Source organism: Chaetodon trifascialis, chromosome 13, assembly GCF_039877785.1.
Source record: "Chaetodon trifascialis isolate fChaTrf1 chromosome 13, fChaTrf1.hap1, whole genome shotgun sequence".
In the NCBI taxonomy this organism is placed as follows: domain Eukaryota; kingdom Metazoa; phylum Chordata; class Actinopteri; order Chaetodontiformes; family Chaetodontidae; genus Chaetodon; species Chaetodon trifascialis.
Window position 1 is genome coordinate 2,857,017 of NC_092068.1, and position 23,392 is coordinate 2,880,408.

Sequence of the window (23,392 nt, forward strand, 5' to 3'; positions counted from 1 at the left end):
AGAAATCTCCACTTTGGCCGGAGTTTTTAAAAATCATCGTTTTCTGTGAGGAAAAACTCTGTTTGCGTGTAAACAAGAGGCCAAACTGCATGAAAACATATGTGTGTTCCCTGAGTGTAAACGGGGTCTAAGAGTCATGCACTGATCAGAAGGCTGGTAGTTCGATCCCTGGCCTCAGTAGACTACATGTCGAAGTATCCTTGGGCAAGATACTGAACCCCATTGCTCCACATTGGTGTGTGAATGGTTAATGCTTATAATGAGCAGGTGGCCTAGCCATCATTGTATGAGTGTGTGTGTGAGTGGGTGAATGCAGACTTATATAATGCCCTTTGAGTGGTCAGCATAGAAAAGTGTTATTTACCATTTAGGAAGTATGGTGTTGGTTGAAGAAATGATACAGGAACCAAACAGAATAGTTATAATGAACCCCCCTCCCAGAGACCCAAGGGGAGAGCTTTTATCGTGACCTGGCGCACTGGGCCCAGGTGCTCCCAGTCAGCCTGATTAGACAGGCAGACCTGCAATACAGGAGCAAACCTGAGGGATGTCGCAACACGCCTAAGTCCTCACTGGAGGGCAGGCTAACACCAATGACTGTCTCTGCAGCCCTGACTGTCTGTTGTTTGCAGTTTGTTCATGTCCTGTGTGGTGGCTGATCTAAACTGGACAGTGATGATGAACAAAGATCAGACTGGATGATAGCAGCCTCGAGCTGGATCAGCAGCTCCTGAGGTAGGATGAACTTCCTGTGCTCATGCAGGAAGTACATCCTCTGCTGGCCTCTTTGATGAATGTGTTGATGTTGGATGCCCCCTTAGTTCCTGGGAGATATTGGATTTCAATTTAGTTGAAATTTTATTTGTATGTCACCAACTCACAAGAAGAGAGAGAGGAGAGAGATATTTTAGGGGACTACAGACCCAGTGTTTCTCAACCAGACTCCTGGTATTCTTAAAGGATGATTGCTAATTGCTCCAACTTGTTTTTGCAGCATTCATTTCCTGTAATAATCACATTGCACTTATCAAATGAATAGCTGAGATGTGGGAACACAGCATCCCCACTAAGAGTCAGACAGGCTGTGAGCAAACTAACTAAACTCTAATCAGACCTCCAAACCAAAGTTTGGCTTGTTTACAATCTATCTGATTGTCTGACTTCTCATAATTCTTGATCCATTGGATCATAACCAAAAGAATTAAGCCTCAATTATGAAGATATGGGTTTATCACTCAATATGAAATTTAAAAACTTTTTGGTGCAACCACAGAAGTGGTGGCTGATCTACAATACAGGCTGTATTTGTTTCCATTGAGTTTCAGGCCCAGTCATGACACAGTACACCAGGAACTACTGCTGCAGCTCCTTTTCTCTTTGTAAACCTTTGATGTGAGTGCTGCTTTAACAGTGAGGCAGGGTGTGGCAACACAGCTCTGTCACCTGGTCAGGTGTCTGCACGCATTCTCAGACTCTCCCTGGATCACTGCAGGACTCGCTCGTAACTCCCACCTAAGGTCAGGTTATGTTGTGAGACTGCTCAAACTGTGGATTTAAGACCTCTGTACAGCAAGGATTTGTTCATATTGTGAGGTAAGGTGAACTATCCGGGGTTTTCATGAAATAATCTCACTTTTTTTAAACAAAACATTTCACAAAACATTTTGCTGGAACTATTTCTGTTTTCATCAGTTGCTGAATTCAAAGCCAGGCAGCAGCTGGATCACCTCGCTGTTACTGCTTCCACACTGAACATCACCTGCAGTATACTAAATTTAAGATATGGATCGTCTGAAGTTAGTCCTGCAGTACTTTCAGTCCAACTCTGAGTCCATCTCCAATGGCATCTGTATCATCTTGGCTCTGGTCAGCGTCAAGCTCTACACCAGCTTTGACTTTAACTGCCCATGCATTCCTCAATACAACAAACTATACTCTCTGGGAGTCATGATCATCCCACCCATCATACTGTTCTTCCTGGGGGTCCTGGTCAACCGACATACAGGTGTCATGATGGATGAGTGGATGAGACCCATTGGGAACAGATCCAAAAATCCTGCTGTGGTTAAGTGAGTTTGCGGATTTACTTCTTTACTTTACAAAGACTGTCTCATACAAGCATGGAGAATAAAGACTTCCTTTGATTACTACTGTCCCTTTCAAGGTCATCATCTTGGTTTGGATCAAAGACAGTTACATTGGAGTTCACAGTGAACTGAAAGTTAGTGCCAATGATGTGATATGATAATCAATAAAATACATGGTGATTGGAGGTGAAAGCGCTTATTGATTTCCCTCATTCAGTCAGGTCCAATCATAATCAGAGTAAAAAAGTGATCTGTAGTAATACACACTACATGCACACTACATTTGCATGTGTAGTCTATCTTCAAAGTTGGAATGGACAAAAACAAAATCAAGTCTCTGTTGCAGCAAAACTGAGCTACTTACATGTTTTGCAAAAGTATCCATGCTTGTTTTCTTATATAATATGCAGAGTGGTGAAAGAAGTACACAGATATTTTATTTAAAGTACCAATACAACAAGTATCAGCAGTGAAAGCACAGAACTATTATCAGCTTCACATAAGTAATGGTAGTAAAAGTAGTGGTCGTGGAGTAAAATGTCTCCCATGACTGTTGCATGATTCTCCCTGACATTATTAGATATTCATTATTTTTATTAGATTGTTAAAACTCATCCATCAATGTGCAAACAGCATTTTACTGTTGTAGCTGCTTGAGGTGGACCTAGTTTTATGCAGGCCAGTTCAACACCACTGCAAACTACAGCCTTATTAATAAAATATACAGTTAAAGTCTCAGTCAAAACTGAACATTATTGTCTTTGTTAAGATATAATTTATGGCAGAGCTGTTATATTAAATGTTTTCTCTTGCAGCAGGAAACTCTAACAAGCTAAAGGGAACATTTGAGGGTCAGACTGTTGAAAATGTGAGTATAAAAACTGGTCTTATATCTTCCTGCAGGTACCTGTTCTCAGCCATGATCCAGAGGGCCCTGCTGGCACCGATGGTGTGGATCCTGGTCACTTTGCTGGATGGAAAAATCTTTATTTGTGCCTTCAGTGTTAGTGTAGACCCTGCACTCTTCTCAGGTATCTGCAAACACATTCTACATGGCTAGAATAGGTATTCTTACTACAGTCTATACCAGGGTGAGGAACCTCTGGCCTCTGACCTTTGCTTGAGACCATTTGATCCGGCTCACAAGGCAATACAAAAAAGCAATTACTTTTTTTCAGTGAGGAAGAGAATATCCTAAAATTTTAGACTAACACATTCTTCCAAGTGGTTCCTAAACACAACACATGTAGCAGTTAATGGACAAATGACTTTTTTTTTTTTTTTGCTGAGGGGAAAGGCAAGCCAGTGAGCTTAGGTTCATTTGTGGGGACATGCTCGCAGTTATGAAAAAGGCCTTGCTTTGTCAGGTGCAATTGGAAAGAGGAAATACTGTGCATTTTCCTACTGTGCAAGAACAAAAGCTTACTGACAGACTCCTTCAAGCAGTCCCTGCGAGGTTTCAAAGCATGAAAAGTCAATGAACTGAACATATCTGCTGTTTAATGTGGAACCAGCTGTGTCTGACAAACAACATAAAATCATTGAGCTGCAAAGCAACAACCTGCTACTCTGAGCAGCTCTTCAAAACTGACTCTTGCAAAGACTCAGTTGTATTCAAGACTGACAGACCCCAAACTGGAAAACCAGCCGTGAGTGGCCTGTGTGTGCCACTCCTCTGAAAAGTTTGTGGGGGCACCACTGAGTACAGCGTCGGAAGGATGTTAGAAAAATTTAAATGGCCCTTGAGAGGAAAAAGGTTCCCCATACCGAGTCTACACTGTTACATATGGCATATTATTAGTCTGTTTGCTGTAAAAAGTGGTGTGTTTCCCCAGGTTTGCCAAACAATACAGGTCTGGATGTGGTCAAAATCATGGCAAAAGTACCCTGCAAGGAGGACATTATCTTCAGTAACAGCTCTTTCCGCAAAGCAGTCTCTCGTTACGTTCGCTGCTATTCACAAGTAAGCTTACAACCTAAGCATGCATATACAGACAAACACACTAACACATCTTTGTACTTATTCGCTGTAAAGACCTTTAATCAGTGTTGTGTTCTGTCAGGGTCAGGGTTCATTTATCCTACATGCTACACCTGTTTTGATCAGACCACTTAACACTGTGCTGACTATGACAAGATCTTCCATAATTTAAGGCGAAGTGCTTCCTTGCCATTGACAAGATATTCTTGAAATCCTTGTTTTCACTTTTCTACGTTAGAGAGCTCTGTTATGGATCTTGTGAAAAAGTTCGCCACTTCCGGGTCCCAAAACAAGTGAAAAAGTAGATCTGTTGGAAAGTGGAAGGAGAGAATAGGGCTTTTAAGCACAAGCAGAGATGGTTCAGAAACGAGACATTGCACTTAAGAGTCATTTCCTGTGTCTGTGTCACATGGGTTTTGCCACTGCCCCTCCCCTTTAGGAGGCTAGCAGCAGGTCCTGAGATGTTTTTGCAACCCAATTTAGATGAAACCATGCCAACCTCCTTATGACAAAAGCCTTGACGCTGCATTCGCATGGAAAGTCACTCCTCCTCTGGAGGCCGCCGTAATGGGAAACGTTTGTCAAGCATAGAGGCTATATTCTGTGTAGCTCTGTTGTGTCTGTTTTCCTTGCAGTTGATTTGTGAAGCAAACAGCCAGCAGCAGGACTAATACAGTGGATTCTGAACTGTAGTTTACGGTAAACACACAGACCTCTTTGGCTGCCGCAGTCCCTGTTGCCCTGCCTGCTGCTACTGCTCCTTCAGATAATGGAAAAATACTGAATATTGTATCCAATAATTGGCCAGGCCAGTAACCCTTTTTTGTTTCATCTGATGGTGGGCACAACTGAGTGTCTGAACCATCCTCTTTTCCATCTGGATGGGATGATCTGATGGCTGAATGAGCTGCTCATCTGCCGCAGTCAGTCATAGAAAGGGTGAGAGTGGCTGTCCAGGACAGTTTTTGTTTTTGTCCTGCGTCCTCCTCTCCACCACTGCCTCCAGACTGTTCAGTTCCAGCCCAAACACACAGCTGGCCTTTCTTACTAGTTTGTTAAGTCTGCTGGCCTCACCAGTCTTGATTCTACCACCCCTCCACACCACAGCAAAGAACACCGCACTGACTATAACTGACTGGTAAAGATCAGCAGGAGCATGTTGCACACACTGAAGGATCAGTTTCCTCAGAAAAACAGTCTGCTCTGTCGCTTCTACCTGTTAGTGGATAACAAACATCCTGACAGACAGGAAGCAGCAGGTGAGGCTAGGGAAATCACATCCAGCACCCAGACCATCATTACTGGAGCCCCCTAGGGATGTGTGCTCTCCCCCCTGCTCTTCTCACTCTACACCACTGACTGCACCTCAGGACACCCGTCTGTCAAACTCCTGAAGTTTGCAAACAACGCATCGGCCATCAGCCTAATCTGAGACAGTGACAAGTCTGTCTCGATAGGAGGTGCTTAAAACCCAAAAAGTCAGAGGGCTCTTGGAGGCTGATGATTTGTAAAGTTTGATTGCTGCAGAAACAAAGGATTTCTTGTGGCGTTCTGTGGTGCATCGTGTTAGTAGTAACAGTCTGCTGCTGCAGGTGCTTGTATTTGCGACCGGTACAAATTGTGCAGAGGATGAGACTCATTGTCCATAATGTTCCAGTTTACGCAGCATTCATCTTTTTGACACCAACATCAAAGAATCAAGCTCCAGGATAGAGTCAACCTTCCAGATGAAGGCTCCATTTGGACTGTCCGAAATTCCTCCCTAACTCTTAGGGACTGCAATCAGTGAGAGCACTGTGGTGCTGCCATAACAATGCTGTGTGGTAACCTCTGTGGCAGATAGTAAGATCTCAATCCTTCCACCATGGCCATCACCATAGAATCGCTTTGGGAAGGGTGTGTACAAAGTTGTCATAACTGATAGAATCGACTGTCAAGCAAAAGAAATAAATTCAAATAAACCAGAATTATCCTTTAATCCTTGAGGAAGATGTTAAATATCAGTGTTTTTCTCAAGAAGATAAAAGTGTGACGAAACACACAGAAACACAGAATACATAGTGCCTATCAACCCTGCAAAACTGAAATTAAATGACAAGCTAGAGTCTATAAAAGAATGGTTGTCATACGGCTGTGGGCTCATCACAGTGACTGCACCAAACGGCAGCTAGCTTTTGGTGGTTTTGTGTGACTAACTTTCCTCCTCCTGTCTAGGCAGTTGGCTGGTCCATCCTCCTTTTCCTGATTGTACTGGGAGCACTGGGACGCCTCATCAAGCCCTGTTTTGATGACCACGCCACTTTCCTGCAGACACGTTATTGGAGTAACTACCTCGACGTGGAGCAGAAGCTTTTTGACGAAACCTGTGTCCTGCATGCTCGTGATTTTGCCCGGAAATGTGTGGTGCAGTTCTTTGAAGACATGAGAGAGGACGCGGTACTCCATCTTCCCCACCCGTCCTTCCTCACAAACTCCAAAGACAAATGGGAGGATGAAGAGGAGGAGAGACTTCATGGGATATCAAAGCAGGAGCAGGTGGACCAGCTGCTCAACAAGTGGTACTACAGTAAACCTGAACTGGATGTCACCAGGATAGCCCACAGACCCAGGATGTGTGTTACCTGGGAGGACTGTGATGGGAAGACTTTATACTCTGATGTCTAAGACGCGCTCAATGGCGTGTAGCTGTGGCATGAATCATGTCATGATCAATGGTTTCACAAACATTAAACTATAGCAACATGTTAGATTTAGGTTACCTCAGTGTTGCAGTAAGCTTTGCAAAAGCCAGACTGATCTCAAAGATCAAAGGTCCACTTACTAATGATGCAGGACTTTCAACTAAATCTCATGATCTTCATACAGCAAATGTAGGTGTCATCACAGGACACAATTGCGAACTTTCAGTCACTTGACAACAGGTGCTTGTATATCAGTGGAGATGGTAACCCCTGTCTCTGTTCAAAGATGGCCTCTGGTGTCATATGTGAATGATCTTGATATTTCTCCACCCGTCCACTCACTTCAGCTGACGACCTGTTTAGATGTAAAGGTGTTGAATGGTTTATGGTAAAGTGCTGACCTGTCATTTGAAAATTCCTGCCAGATGTTCTGAACGCCATGCATCTCACTTGGATACCTCTGGATGCTTCTTTTGAGTTGGTAGGTGATTGTGATGTAGAGGCTGAAATTCTACTTCTATAAAAATAGCAGTTAACCTCTCTGTTGGCGTGTGAACAGAGGTGTGCTGACAGGAGTTGACAGTTTCCAAAATCACAACACATCATCTGAAGTCCCATGTTTATTTGACACAGAGAAGAAAAAGCATGTAAATCTTACACTCACAATATATAGAAGTGTAAAAGAAACAGCCACACGTGTCTCTGTACAAATCCTGAGCATGTTTGCCTATCTGCAGGAGCATGTGCAAGCTTTATGATGTGGAGGGATTTGAATAGTCCATTCCTCATAGCTATTCCTTCCAGCACCAACCAGTGGAATGCCTGAGAAAGATCATGGACAGTGACATCTGACACCAGACACCATCTTTGAACCGAGACAGTGGTAGTAATGACCTGTCAACACTGGGATTTAAAAATACAGGAAGTTTCCCAGTGACCTGTCCTTGGCTGTCCCACCACCCTTACCACTGTCCACATACGCCTTCCATTTAGACCAGGATACGTACAGTGAATCCTAAAATCACCACTCGACAACAACTTAAAATATCAGAGCAACAAAGATTGGGCCAACTAGTTCCTACATTAAGTAACTACAGTTAGGTGGTCAGACATTTTAATAGAATTCAGCACTTAGTTTATTTTCGTATCAGTTGAAGGACAGGCACTCTATCCCTCTCTGCATCCTTCTTGTTCTTGTTTTGTTGGTGGGTGCCATTTGAATGAATGACTCCTCATCAATAGATGTTAGCTAATGATCTACATACTGCAGACTGCTGTCCTGGAGGGGAATATAGCAAACACATCAAATAGGCAGTTACACCTCCTGTCATTGTTATAGCAACCTTCTTGTTTCACAGAGTAATGTGGTAGATTTATGGGAAAGAAGGGACAGTGGGACAAAGGGAATAAAATAGGAGAATCTTGGGGAAAAACAGGAGGTTTGACAGGTATTATACTACATTTCATCCTTTGAATGCTTAAAAGACATCAAGCTCAAACTGGAACAAGAAAAGACAACATGTAGCACCAGCTATGCACAGATAGGTGTGTATGTGAGTGTGTTACGAGGCAACATTCACATATATTTTTGTATTCAATGCAGATGAAATGCAGTATCTAAATGACAGTTCAATTTGTCTATATCAGGATGGCTTTGATTTGACTCTTTTTTGTACTGAAAAATAGTTGCTCTTCAGGCCATACCATGTTGTGAGGGTCATTTGACTATATTAGGGTTTGTGCTGGCTGGTTTTGCATAAAGGTTGTTGACATGGAGCTCACCCACACAGACTGATGGAAACATGCAAATAGACAATTAGAACTATGGGTATGTGTAAGATGTTGCTTGTAGTTACAAACCCACACCAACTCTGCAGTTTCTCTCAGTGCTATGGATGGACTTAGCCAGCTTTTAGCTAATTGTTTTTGTTTGTCATAAACACAGTTTCATTTCAGGCATTGTTATTCAATCTGACAAAATTCTAATTATTGGTGATTTCAATATTCACTTGATTAAGGCTTTCAATCCATTAAGTAAGGCCTTTTTGCCACTTCCTGATACTTTTGGCTTCACTTTCACAGTTTGTGCATGAACCTACTCACTGCAGTGGAAGTATCATTGACTTGATTCTATCACAGAGGAGAGCGGTGACTGCTCTGTCTGCTCTGTGCTTAAGTCAAAGTTTACTGACAATTGGTCAATAGCTTGTTTGCATATGATGTCACAGATGAAGGGTAGGAAGTGATTTTCTGCATAAGAAGCACTATCACACACTCTCAAAATGCTCGTGTTTTGTGTTTACCGTTGCTCAAATCAAACCTAGAAACTATAAGGAGCTTTTATCAAGTACCAAAAGTTGTTGTTCATAAGGGTGAAAAATGCAAGAAACTGACAGAAAAACAGTGACTGATTTGTCATTGCAAGGTAACTGTTCAAACTAATGCAAAAAATGACAAAAGCACATCTGATCATTAGCAAGGATTAATATGTCCTTATGTCTGTCCAAAAATCATGCTCAGCCAAGTGGTTGAGATCATATCAGTTCATGGTATGAAAGACAATGAAATGACAATTGTTATAAAATGAAACAATATTTGATAATTAGCTGCTGTAATTAAAATATATGTGTGTAAAATGTTGGCATACTAACAGAATAGTAGTGTTATAATACATTCTATAATACAGTTACTTTCATATATAGCCTAGGGGCTAAATTCAAAGATACTTCCTGTAAAGTTTCCTGTGAGGAAAACCAAAATTAGCTGTAATCTGCTGAGGGAAGAGGGACAGCTGACATGACCATTTACAATACCAAATCGGCAAAAATACAGGAAGATGTAAAAGAGAGAAGATCTGTCATATTCCACAGTATCTTTGATTGAACTTAGCCCTTGGTCTGAGAAGTCTGGACTGGCATTGAATTGCAGTGTTTAATTCTTGTAAAGAAGAAACCCACTAATACATTTGTTTAATCTTCAAAATTATTTCATCATCTCAATAAATTGCAACAAAAGAGATTCATCTTAGTCTTGTGTTTTTCATTTGCTAAATATGACTGAACCTAATGCCAGAGCTGATGCAAGTTAGTGTCCTTTGTCCCATAACATGCCAACATGCTACCTTTTCACTTGCTGATCCAACACTTGTTGAAGGACACTCTCTCAATTTTGGGAATTCCAAAATCCCCAAATTCCATATCAGGTAAAACTCTGTCAACAAAAATGTCCTTATGGTTCCAAAGCACAAAATAGCTGTACTCAGCACTCACAATGTGAAGCTGTGCCTGGGTGTGCCTGAAAGTAGTAAGCACAGCTGTTGTCCAGTGTAACATTATCCCCATCATTGATAAGGCAGAATCCTTTGTCTCTAGCATACAGGTGCAGATTAACTTTGTATTGTGTGGGCACTAAAATTCACAGTGAAAAGAACAGAATGAGAAGGTTAGTTTTGTCTGGCTTGTTACCTCATTCACTGAGTCTTGATATAAAGACAGATGATCTGTGATTAAGCCAGAGACCACCTTCCAATCAGGAGAAGGCGTCAGACCCATCAGCTTCTCATACTCTCTGCTGGCTTGTGCCTCATGTTTGCATCCGTAACTGTCAGGAGTAGACAGAAGCAATTAGCAAGGGTAAATGAAGTTGTAATTTAATATTTATTGTTGAATTAAGAAGTTCTGAGCGGGTCTATTATCCTAACCCCTGCACTTAACCCTACCCCAGCCTAACCCTTGCCTTATGAGCCCATGCCTGATGTTGACCCTTGTGTTAGCCTCTGGTTTATCCTAATTTAATACCTTGCTGTGACTTTAATGAACTTGTGTGCCCCTGAGTAGCATATGGCCTTAATCAAGCTCTTGGATGGTTGCAGAGGGTTAGTTATGATAATTTGTTTAGGCTTAGAGGCAGTGATGTGTCCAGCTCCTTGTCAGGCTGCCTTCTCTACTGCCTGGACCTGAGGGGAGGTTTGCTCTTATAGCTGGAAATCCTGGCACACCTCCAAAGTTCTTTGGGGGGCAGCTACAGAGTCTCTGGTGTTCTGTATTCATGAACAGTTTTGGGCAGCATGCAATACTTGGGGACAAATTCCTTGTGGTAATTTTCCCCAGCCATCAGTGCAGCACCCATTTCTAAAACTTAGGAGGCTCAGTTGAGCGTTCAGCAATGGCATCATCCAGTTTTTGTTTTTTGGATTTTACTGAGGAGGAGTCTATAAGGGCTGCAGGAGCAGAAGGAATCTGAAAAATGTGAAAAGCATGAGGGAAAATGACAACTGAAATGACTGTAACTGAATTTCTAACACACACTTCTGTGTTTTTTGACGCCGACCTAATCCTAAGAAAGAGAGGGAATTTTTTGGCTCAAAAGAGATTCATTAATGGCAAGGCTGAAACACAGCTCTGTAATATTGTGAGGAACCAAGCAGGCAGGCAGGGGGAGTCCCAGGTGGATTTTCACAAAGAGGTCAGTAGGAATATTCTAATAATTAACCTAAACTGAAATACCAAAAACCCTACTATAATTAAAAGAAATAAAGAAAATCCTAAACTAAACCTTCTAAATCCCCCCTGATGCTGCAGGCACTTGGTATAGTCCAATTGGCCACTTAGGCATCTCTTATGCAGGCCGGCAGCCTCAAGACCGGTAACTGAAAAGACAAACTTCATTGTGACTGTACAGAAGATAACTAAATGTGCACGCTGCAAATAGAAACTAGTGTAGCCTACTGCTATCTGCATGTGCAATGTGGATGTCATAAGGCCAAAAGGTCAACTAAATGAATAAATGAATAATTAAATGTAAAGAAAACTATGATATTCATGCAAGCTGTCTGGCAGCAGTTGCAGCCATCACAAATATGAGCTCATTTGAGCCATAGCTATGATTGCTCTTTAAATGACATAGTTTAACACTTCAATAATTCCATGTGATTTGCCTTAATTACTGTTGCTCCACTAAAGGTTAAAGAGAGGTCAACTGACAGAATCTCCCCATGCTTAAACAATAACAGTGTTAATGAGAGGAAGAGCATCTGTTGAACAGCAGAAAGAAAACAGAAGAACTGGGCTAACAGTTCACTGTAATATATACAAAGAAGAAATGATTGTAACAAAGCAATCCATCTGGCAAGAAAGGATTACTTTTCCAAGATTATTACAGAGAATGCTGGCAACTGTAGAGTATTATTCTCCACTACTGACCAGCTGCAGAACACTGCCCCCACCCGTTCTCAATACACCAAACTGTGAAGGCCTTTCATTGTTCTTCAATAACAAAATAACTTCAATTAGAGGCAGCATTGCTGCTGATGTTAACATGGATGACCTCAGAAAACCCTGTCAAACAGATGTAACCATGAGAAAATTCTCCTGTATTACATTGAGCTCTGCAAGACTGTCAGAGTCTAAACTCATCCACCTCATGTGTTGATCGTGTTCCTACAGCATTTTTAAAGCAAGTTTTTCAAGTCATGTCCTTAATATTATGAAACTCTTGAAAGAGGCACCTTTCCAGATGCCTTCAGAACAGCTGTTGTAAAAAACTCACTAAAGAAACCCAGCCTAGATAGCAATGCACTCAAAAAACTATGGGCTAATATGCAACCTTCCTTCATCAGTGAGATACTGGGAAAGTGTTTCAATGCAAATGCCTTTCTGAAAGAGAATAACATTCTGGAGGAATGTTATGGGTGATTTATTTTTTCTACTGAGAAAAAGAGAGAGAGAGAGAGAGAGAGAGAGAGAGAGAGAGAGAGAGAGAGAGAGAGAGATTAGATACAAAGTTACTTTCTCATCTTCTGTACAATTGGTAGTGAGATATTCATATGCTTATTGTGTTGTTAATGATTGAGTGAAAAGACTGAGGCTAATGTTCCAGCAAAATAAATGCCAAAATCAAGCAACAGGGAATAACATGCAAAGTTGTTTTACAATAAGTCGCAATAAGTAATCCTGCTTTCAAGATAATGTGACTGTATTTATACTATCTCTGCCATCCATTTTCATCATCACCCTCTACTACCAATTATCTCACTTGCCAGTAGCTTCTCTGAAAATCACAGTTGAAATTGAAAGTGCTGAATTTTTATGCCCTTTAGTGTTTTCATGTATGTAATGCAGGGATGTTCACAGTATTTCACTTTCAACCAGGTATCTGATTTTGGCCAGCTAACTGTAGTCAATTAATGTAGGAACCAGTCCTTATTGCTCTGATTTGAAAACAGGTGGTTACCAAATGGTGATTTTAAGATTTAGTGTATGTGCCCTTGTCTAAATGGAAGGGGTATGTCGACAGCGGTGAGGATGGAGGGAGGGCTCATGTGATTCAAGTCACAGATACTTTGTTTCTGTACTTGATCTTTTGTTGCCCCTAAGCATCTCCATCATGACTTATTTTGATTGAAGCTATCCAGCAGAGTTTCCGCAGCAGAACCACACCTCAGATGTTCCTGTTGGGAAGTGATTGGCTTAATAGAAAAACGAGATATCAGCGAAGTTATTAATAGAATGAATAATTACAGGGCACCATTATTGGATCATGAGCTAAAAACTGAGCCATAAATGCAGTCTTACAAAGGGGTGTTCACTCACAATGCCAACATTTGTGTGACGTGAGCTGGAAAGCAGGACTCAAATGCAGAGATGCAGATTTCACAGTTTATTGAAAAAAGTAGCAACAGAAAAGAATAATCAAATCAGGCGGCAGAAAAACTGGAATGAAGAACGAAGTCTCTGCTGGAGGACTCGACAGCTTCTAATAAAGAAAACACAAAACTCCGTTAAGGGAAAGCACACAAGCAAAAAAAGAAACAGGTGCTGGAGAGAACTCGACAGTCACAGGTAAGACAACAAAAAACTCCGCTGGGGGAAAAAGGCACGCAGGCAAACAAAAGGCAAACAAGCGCTGGAGAACAACTCGACAGACACCTGAGAACAAAAATCTCCGTCAAGGGTAAGGCTCACAGGCAGGTAAAGCAAACTCACAGAATAACGACAGCGAGGCAGGGACCAGGAGACCAGCGCTGAGGCGAGAAACACAAGCATGAGCAAGGGGATCATCTGGCACCAGAGTGTGAGAGAAGCTTGCTTAAGAAGGAGAGTCCTAATGAGAGGAGATTAGAGACAGGTGTGTCAGGTAGCCGCTCAACCCCAGAGAAGATCAGCCCTGCCCCTGCTGCGTTCCAGCCCTGGAAACACACAGAGACAGAGACAGAGACAGAGTCAGAGCAGATCACCAAACCATGGCCACAACAATTTGAGGACTGGAGTGAGCAGTGGAGGGTTGAATCCGAGCACTGACTGTCACAACCAGCTGTTATCCCAATGAATATGGGCTTTACCAAACAATCACAGACATCAGGACAACAGAGTTTATTTAATTTTGGCAGGTCACAAGCAAGCGTGTAGAGGAAGATGGGGGATGCGACCATGTGAGTGGCTACGTCAGTGGCTACGTAAATTCAAGATTGTCAGCGGGACCATGCGAGTTAAACAGAGAAATGAGAAACAAGACAGGGACATGATTCATGTATCTCTGACAACAAGATGGCGTGAAGCCAAGCTGAGCTATGCTACCACACTCTGTGCATTTAAGGTGATTGTAGATGTATGTAAAGGCACATGGATGTGTGCGTGTCTGGGTAGTTAAAGCAAAGAAGAGCACATCTGAACTGCCATGGAAAGACTCAATAACTTTCCCTTTATCATTCATGAGCCTGGTATGTAAACTTGGTTTATCAGAGTTGACGATGGTTTTTTTAACCAATACCATGCAACTTAGTGGCTTTACATGCAGTGGCAGAAACGCAAGCACAGCCCAACACAATCAATGTAACACAGGCACACAGAAATGAGCAGGAAGCACAATGATTGAAAGATTTCAAACAGCAACAACCAAGACCAAATAACCTCTTTTTTAAGATTGATTCAGGAGTAATTAACGTGTGTTTCAGTCCATCTGGTACATCTGGGGGAGTTTCTTCAAGCTCAGACAATGGGGCGGCTATACTGTTTCATTGATGGTTTGACAGCAGGCTGCTAGTAGGGAAAACAGTGAGAGACATCTACCCTGCAAGAAGCCCTCTGCTGGATTCTGTCTAACAACAACAAGGTTATATTCCTTGTCCATCTCTTGGACAATTTCTTCATAATTTCCCCTGTCTTGCTGCCACCAGCCTCTGGTCTGCTCATTCTGACTTCAGTCTCTTCAGCCTTTGAGTCCCATTGTCTGGAGAAAACACAGAGCACCTCTGTGAGTTTCTCAGAATCATGCTTGACACAAACATGTTTCAGGCTTCACTCCCAATGGAAAAGCACAACCGAATTAGCTTTCTTATCTCCTCACCCCATGCTGCACCACCCATCAACTTCTCTCCCTCCTAGACCACCACAACTTTGCCCTTGGCACCATTCCCCAAGGGAGAGCCTTTACCTCTCACTTGTTATTAATCGCTTCTTCCATCCCATCACTCTTGGATTCTATCTCTCTGCACAGTTCAAGTCACACCAAACTCGAACTTTGATTCACCCTTCTTGCCAACTGGCACAGGATCATCTTCTTCTACAATGAACAACTGACTCACCCACACGATAACCATTGGCACACCTATGGCCCTCCCTCTGCAGATTTTGGGGGTTTCTACGAATGAAGATGGTTCTCTGCAGAATGGCCCATGGCCTCATGGCGGCTTCTCTTTGAAATCTACCTCATAATAGTCACAGCAACAAATGGTCCCAAAAGTCCATCATTATATATTCAGACAACCTGGTCAGCCTTGAACTGCTTCCACCACCACTACAACATAACCTTCCTGTTGGTCAATCTTGTCATCATGACCTGTTTTGTTACTGATGCCAATTGCTCTTCAAGTCTGGTGTTTCAGATCAAACATCAATATTGTAAAAGGATCGCATGAGCCCCTGAAATAAAGGCAACATCTTAAACAAAGTTGTAGTAACAAATAACTACCACACTGATGCACCAGCTGAGCAACATATTTTCTTATTCTTATTCTTACATTATATACAAAATTATTACTTATTATCATCACTATCACTTCATTGCATAGGCTTACACACACACACACACACACACACACACACACACACACACACACACACACACACACACACACACACACACACACACACACACACACACACTACTGTATCCCACCCAACTATTCCTGTACACAGTTCCTCTAAACCCTCTTTAACCCCCACACAAACAAACAGACATTCAAAGGTTTCATCACAGTTAATGTTTTGTTTTTTCAGTGCTTTTCCTTCCCATGTTTAGAGGGCAAAGGGAAAAAGGCAACATCCGTGATGCTATCTGTCAACTAGACTGACTGATATCATCAGGAGTGCTCTGTGACAATTAGTGGATGGACATAAAAGGCCTTCAGAGCTGACTAGCCTAAGATCAACCTCATTTAGAGCAACTTACTATGGTGGGAGGGAGGATCAGACTGGAAGGTTGTTAAAATGTTTTGATTTGCCCCCTTCACCTCCATGTGACCAGTCGTCTTCTTTCATCACAACTTCAATTATACCACTTCCTTCCACTGTTTTGGAAGATTTTTTACATGTTTACCCTGAGCTTGCACCAGAGTTATAGAGATGTTTTTATCAATAAGCTGGCTGATACTGGGCTTTTATTGAGAATCTGATCTGTTAGTCTGTTATTGTCACCCATCTCTGGTGTGTGGGTCGTCAATGAGTAACAACTTCTACAGCCTAATATTTGCTGCTGTGAGAAGATCCAAAGTGTTGGCGCTCATTTGCAACCCTCAGGTTTTGGCCTAAATCAACTCAACATGTATCATTGTCCTGCATGTAAACAGCCTGTCCTCAGAGAGATCAGGAAACTCTGCTGGCATCTCTGTGTATTGCATTCTATATCTTACAGACTGGACTATACCCATATCTGTAGTCAAAATAGTTGCCAGCAGACTTACTGAATTCCTCCTCAAGGTAGCTTGCGAGAGAACATTCATCTGGGGACACTTGCACAACCAATTTCTCTACCCAGACAAACACCAGACACAACAGACCAATACAACCACCACCAGTGAAGAAACTGATGTGATACACTGCAACATCAGATAAGGATATTGATGTAGGGACTGACTTGACTTCATCAGTTCAAAGGTCCTGCAATAAGTGGCTATGCAACTACTTCTGTTGCACAAATGTATTCTGCTTCAAATGCAACTTTGAGTGATATACAAAGGAGTGTAACTTGCACAAAGGAACTATTGGACAGGAACTGTCCAGATAGCCTTCAAGCATTTAACACTTAACTGTTGAGAACTTTGTCTGTACCAAGACAATGAAGATGTCTCATTCATGAAAAGACTTTGAAAGTGCTCAAAATTTATTTAATGATTTGGGACAACCCTTGTAAAATGACTAAATGTTTTGAAGATAAATACTCTCTTGTGAAGCCAACAGAATTCCTCCTTGGCCATAAAGTCGAAACCACAAAGAAATGGATCGGTCAAACAGTCACTATCACCTAATCCTTTAGAATATATTTCCATACATGAGCCACTGAAATGTATATTCTGTGATGACAAAATATATGCGTTATATTTGAAATCTCACAAGAGGATAGATCACATATGTCAAACCTATTCCACAAAGGGCCAGGTGGCTAAAGGTTTTCTTTCAATCAGCTGTCTTCAGACAGTGCTCTTGGTTGGTTGGAGGAAAAACCTGCAGCTACACAGCCCTTTGTGGGATAGGTTTGACATGCCTGGTATAGATGGAAAGATGCCTATGGTTATAAAGTTGAGCAAGTTGAGCGTAACAAAAGGACCGAGGATTTTATGGCTAAAAGAATAATAATTCATGGCAAGACTTGATGGGAAAGATAATTTGTAACCTTTATATATCGGAATAATAACTCAGTGTCTACATGTATTCCGAGCTAAAAAGGTTAAAATGATTGATCGTCTGTTCTGTGTTCAACTGCTTTTGTCTCGCAGGCACAGGAACAGAGACAGCAACAATAGTTATAGATAAAATGGGTTATTTTAGATCACGTTTGTTTACAACCTTTCACTTACCTTTTATGAAGATGCACTTGCATACAATAAGTTATTTTTTTGGAACCTCAGTTGTGTTTTATTTTCTTTGTCAAGTCTGTGGCGAATGTGCTGCACAGTGATCGTTTTTTGATGCCTGTTGCTGTGTTAAGAGAGAAGCATGTGGGTAACGAAGAAAATACACAGGAAAGAAAATATGTTGTGGTCGCGTAGTTTTTCACTCTTTCACTTTATCATTTTCCCCGGCAACAGGGCATAAAGCTTAAGTACATGACTTATACAACAGACATCCAAATGCCCTACAGATTCAGTTCTGTTCTGGAAAACACAAATCCTCTGGAGTAGAAAACAAAGATTCTAAATTGGGAGCTGTATATTTCTACTTGATAAACCTGCCACCTGAGTATAAGTCTAGCCTGGCAAATAACCATTTATACTATCTGTTCAGTTCCATTGACAGAGAAACATATAGTTCTCGGAAGATACTTGAACCACTCTTAGATGGCATTACATTTCTGTAATGTCATGGTAAAGAAACTGAGATGAAAGGAGAATCACACTACACTACAGTGTGCCTGTTTAGAGGTGAAATCCTTCACTGTGTGGTCATTTTGAAAGCTTTTCTGCCAGTAAGTTCTGTCATCTTCACCTTGTTGATGAGAATACTTCACAAATGGTATTTGATGACAATAATCAGAGTAAATTCATGTTTAAATGAAATAGTATTTCTCCTCTCCCAGGTAGACAAAGGTGAGCTGTTCTAACTTTTGGTACAACTGTTTTGATGCCCACTTTTGCTGATGCTCGTGCAGTGGAAAGAGCTTCTAAGTTCAAACTTGTAGAGATTGCTGGTGATTTGTTTGATTTTTGACCAAACCAGACACGTTTTAAGGGAAACTTGATCTATATGTGTTATTTACTCATTATTATCATAACACATCTGACACACTCTTAATCTGACACTGTCACTATGTTAATATCCTTGACGCACTTCATGTGTTACAATTTCCAAAACATCTGTTGTCCCAAATTCAACTCAGTGGTGTGTAGAAATTACACAACGGTTGCGCTGATATTGACCTGTCCTTGGTAAGAGTGTACAGTAACCTTAGGTAAACCACACTAAAGTCATAGAAATCATATTTTTGTTCATCAAAAATTCAACAAACTTTGAGGCATCATTTTTAACCTGCACCAACGGAGTCAGTGACTGTCTTGATGGTCTGTTTATTGGTCTTGACATCAGAATGTAGTAATTGTGCGATATAGGTAAAGACATAAAAGGTGATTTTTAAATCATATGATATGTATGAAATGGCCAGATATAATTATTATTTTATCCCAAGTGAATTTTTATGTATTGTGTATTGTATAACAAAAAAACATTTGACATTTCATAAATGTTGTTTAAGGCAAATGCTGCATTGGGTGAGTCCTCAGCACCAGAGCGAGATGAGCTCAACACGGCCACTGTCTGTTTGCTGCCCTTCACCCTCTGGTTAATGCCACAGGACCAAACACCCCTTCAGCAGATACAGGTTCTTCTGCAGAACTTTAACTTGGCTTTAACTATCCATCATCAGTAATGACCAATAAATATATTTATTATCTTAAGGAAAAGCCCCACAGATTTTTTTTCCTGCAAGAGATGGAAATAGAAAATTTACTGTGTAAACTTTCAATCATTTAGATTTCACATATTTATCACCTTAAATTGTAGACAAAGTTGATTTTCTTTCAAAAATGTATTACGAAACATTAATTTGACATCCTAAATGTTGATGATTTCCATCAGATCAAAGCACATATTATTGAAATTGAGGTTGTTTTGTGTTCAGTTGATTATTTTTCACTATAGGTTCCTCCGATCCCTTGTTACTAACAATTAAGAAAAGTATGATAAGAAAAGGGGCGGCACGGTGGCACAGCAGGTAGTGCGTGTGCCTCACAGCAAAAAGGTTGCCAGTTCGATTCCCGGGTTTGCATGCATGTTCTTCCCGTGCATGCGTGGGTTCTCTCCGGCCACCCCGGCTTCCTCCCACAGACCAAAAACATGCTCATTAGGTTAACTGGTGACTCTAAATTCTCATTAGGTGTGAGTGTGAGCGTGAATGGTTGTCTGTCTTGTATGTTGCCCTGCAATCGACTGGCAACTGGTTCAGGGTGTATCCCGCCTCTCGCCCGTTGACAGCTGGGATGGGCTCCAGCCCCCCCGCAACCCTGAAAGGGATAGTTGGGTATAGAAGATAAATGAATGATAAGAAAAACTAGTTCAAGTTTGACTGGTTTGAAAAATGTCAGTGGACTTGTGCTTAGTTATTTTGCTGTAGGAAAGGAACTGGAAAGGAAATGATATAATTCCACAGTGGACATTAATGGGTTAATGCTGCCAACTCAGAACTCCTATCTCACTAAAGACTGCCCTCTACTTTCTATCAATACTTTTTCTAAAATATAGGGAATAAAAACTATATTCTCAGTCCTTAAGACTATGAGGTTGCCCCACCTCCTTTTTGTCCTATTTTGCCTTTGTGTTTTCCTTCCCCTCTGTCTCCTGTCTGTCTCCGCCCAAAAGGTCTGCATCAGTGATTTTTTGGTTTGGTTCGAACAAGGCAGGTGTGAATACGCCCTTAGTTAGCAATGGTGAAGTTTTACCAACAGTGTTGTTATTCTGAGATATTTGAGTTAAGGGGGTCATCTGAGGAAACTCGTCAAAAACTCAAAAGTCAAAGGTTTCCACCTCTGAATGTTCCTCATGAGCTTGCATGCAGTTGGGCATAACAAGGTTTGTCTCAGTCTACCTTTGTTGTCTTATCTGTATTGTCAATGTTTTCCAGACAAAAGCTGTACTTATGTCTTTATTTAGCCCAGTTCCTGCTCACTGACCAGTTTTAGAAGTGGCTCACACTATATCTCAGACAGGCTGTGTAGATAAAACAGGTGTACTCAGTGACTCTGAGGAAAACAACACCAGTTGTTATTATGTTGAGTTTCCCTTAAATCATCAGCTGGAACATGAATTACAAATGGTAGCCCTAATAATTAACATTATTAAGATTTTTTTGGTGCCAATCAGTCCACTCACACACTTTGTAGTGGTGCAACATTAGCAGGCAAACCCTGTCTCCTAGAAACTACATTTACATACAACTAACTGTAACATACATAACATAATTGCTGTATGAAACCTTCTGCTTGGGCAGTCACTGGGCTTGTTTAAGGTTAGGAAAAGGTCATGGTCTGTAGTGACTTGCATCAGTGTATAACTTTTAACTAACAGTACCATCTTTTCCTAATTTTGATCAATGTACTTGTGTTAACCTAAACCTCACCACAGATGGGAGTATGGATGTGGACACTGATCTCTGGAGTCACAGTCCTATGCTTTGTACAACAGGCAGGTTCACATCTACAGCAGTGAAAACAGGAGAGGTCTGTGAGAGGTGTGTGTTGTTACAACCTGATCCATATGATGTAATGGCCTTCAATCCAGAAGACTTGTGAAAACAATGACTGCGTGTGTCTTCCCTGCTGTTGGGAATGTTTCATTATTTTTTCATTCAGGCGCCACCACAAGCATTCCTCAAATGACAAAGATGATTAATGGGAGATAAGTGAATACTGTGGCAGAACATAATGTAAAGTCCAGACACCGATTGATGTTTATAGCTCTAGAAACTGAGGCTCCATCTCAAGAATAAACTTCAACACACAGGTGGTTATTAACTATCTGTGCAAATACAGAATTTCCATTTCCAACATTCTCTAATGTTGTTTCAAACTGTGTGAAACTTTGGAGGACAGTTATGTAACAGAGCAAATGTCAGTACCTCCAGACAGTGTTCACATTTACATTAGCTGAAACATTTTGAAATGTTTGTGTTGGAGAGCTTCAATGTAAACACATGTTGTTGACTGAAAACTCTGAGTTTTCCCTTGTAAGTGCCCTGATCACATTTCTGTTATTGTTAGCACAAGAGCCTGTATGCATATTCCATTATCTGTGTTCTGACAAGTACTCCAGCAAAGACCAGAGGGCCTTTGTACCTTCATGGACCACAGAGAGTAGATGTCAGGACATTAGAAACATGAGGAGTTCTGGTTTATCATCAGGTCATTTCATTTAACATGAGACTGTATTGTAATTCATCCAAAGATATGTGTCTGAAAGATGTAAACTCAAAGACTTTATGACTGTAGCCAAGGCTGCAGTTAGGATTTTTTAGATTTGAATGGTTTCAGCAAAATGTCCCACGTTGTTGTTTTGATTTTCCAGAGGATTCCCATCTTCATTACACCCCACACAATAATATGGAGTCATTGTCGTTAAAGAATTCAATGGAAAGCAACAACAATAGTGCTAGTCCATCTCATAATGACTTCCCTAACTTGTCTGTAGGTCTCAGCTCAAGCCCACTGATTCCTAATTTCATGTGTTCATGACAAGAAGCAACATGTCACGCAGTGCAGCAGTGTGGCTCATTGAGGTCTTTTTAATAGCTTTTGAACAACAATGCTCCATGGCACGGAGGATGTATCAGGCTTTGGATGCACACACAGTATTTGTTAGAAGGATACATCCATTGTTGGTTTTCAGGTCTCAACAGTAAGAAAAATCCTCTGAGGAATATGAATGTGCTTGGTAAAATCCATAGCAATGTACTGATGAGATACTGTATGTGTGCAAACTTGGTATTTTGTCCTAAGGCTCCCACATAGAGATGGAAATGGTTAATCCTTTTGGTAACATGACTTAATAAATTTCATGGTAAATCAGGTAAAACATGCACATGGACATTTTGGCCTGATGGTGTTGCTAAAGAGTCATTGGGATTCATCTTCTGAGGACCTTATTGCTGAATGAAATGTTGTGGAAAATATTGAATGGATTGCCAGGCCAACTGATCTTTATCTAGGTTTACAGACAAATGACGCCTGCACGTCAAATTTGAACTCAGACTATAAAATGCTAGATGGACTGGCTCAAAACTTTGTATTGTGCGTTCTGCTGTGCTCACTGTGGGGTTGTGCCCACAGTTTTCCTGAGCAATGAGTGATGATTAGGGACATTCAGTTTGACTAAATAAAGTGGATTAGATAATCTTGATAAATTATTGGTTTGTCACTGACCGCTCCTGTGTCCAGTAATAGCCTTCCTTCCTTCCTATATTACTGTCCCGGAGTGAAAAACTGATCAGTGTGTTCCCTGCATACAGTATGAGCTCTACCACTGTTAAAGAGGTGTGACATGTTCTTTATCTTACTGCCTTTGTCAGCTTATCAGTCAGGTACTCCTTCCTCTCACACACTTGTGTTGTCTTTTCCTTCACTCCTCCATCAAACCTAAAGCAGCCATTAACCTTCTACTGCGGATGCTACTTCATTGCCTTATGACTGATAGTCAATTCAAGCATCTTTTTGTGGGAAGAATATTCTTTGTTAATAAACATATAGATTCATATTTTTTTTCTTCTTCTGAAAAAGGAGGAGAGGAGAGGAGAGGAGAGGGGAGGAGAGGAGAGGAGAGGAGAGGAGGAGCTTGCAGATCTAGTACTACCTGCAAGCTTCTTTTCAGGCTGCAGGTACAACCTCT

The 23,392-nt window shown here is 41.2% G+C and overlaps 1 protein-coding gene across 1 annotated transcript; it reads left to right on the forward strand.

Annotated features, from left to right (window-relative positions):
- The first annotated feature begins 1,782 nt into the window (after nt 1-1,782).
- Nucleotides 1,783-6,732, forward strand: calhm3 (calcium homeostasis modulator 3). The gene is made up of 4 exons (XM_070978419.1): nt 1,783-2,069; nt 2,991-3,118; nt 3,923-4,050; nt 6,283-6,732. Exons 1-4 carry the CDS (start codon nt 1,783-1,785, stop codon nt 6,730-6,732), a joined length of 993 nt encoding a protein of 330 aa, XP_070834520.1.
- Nucleotides 6,733-23,392: the final 16,660 nt, after the last annotated feature.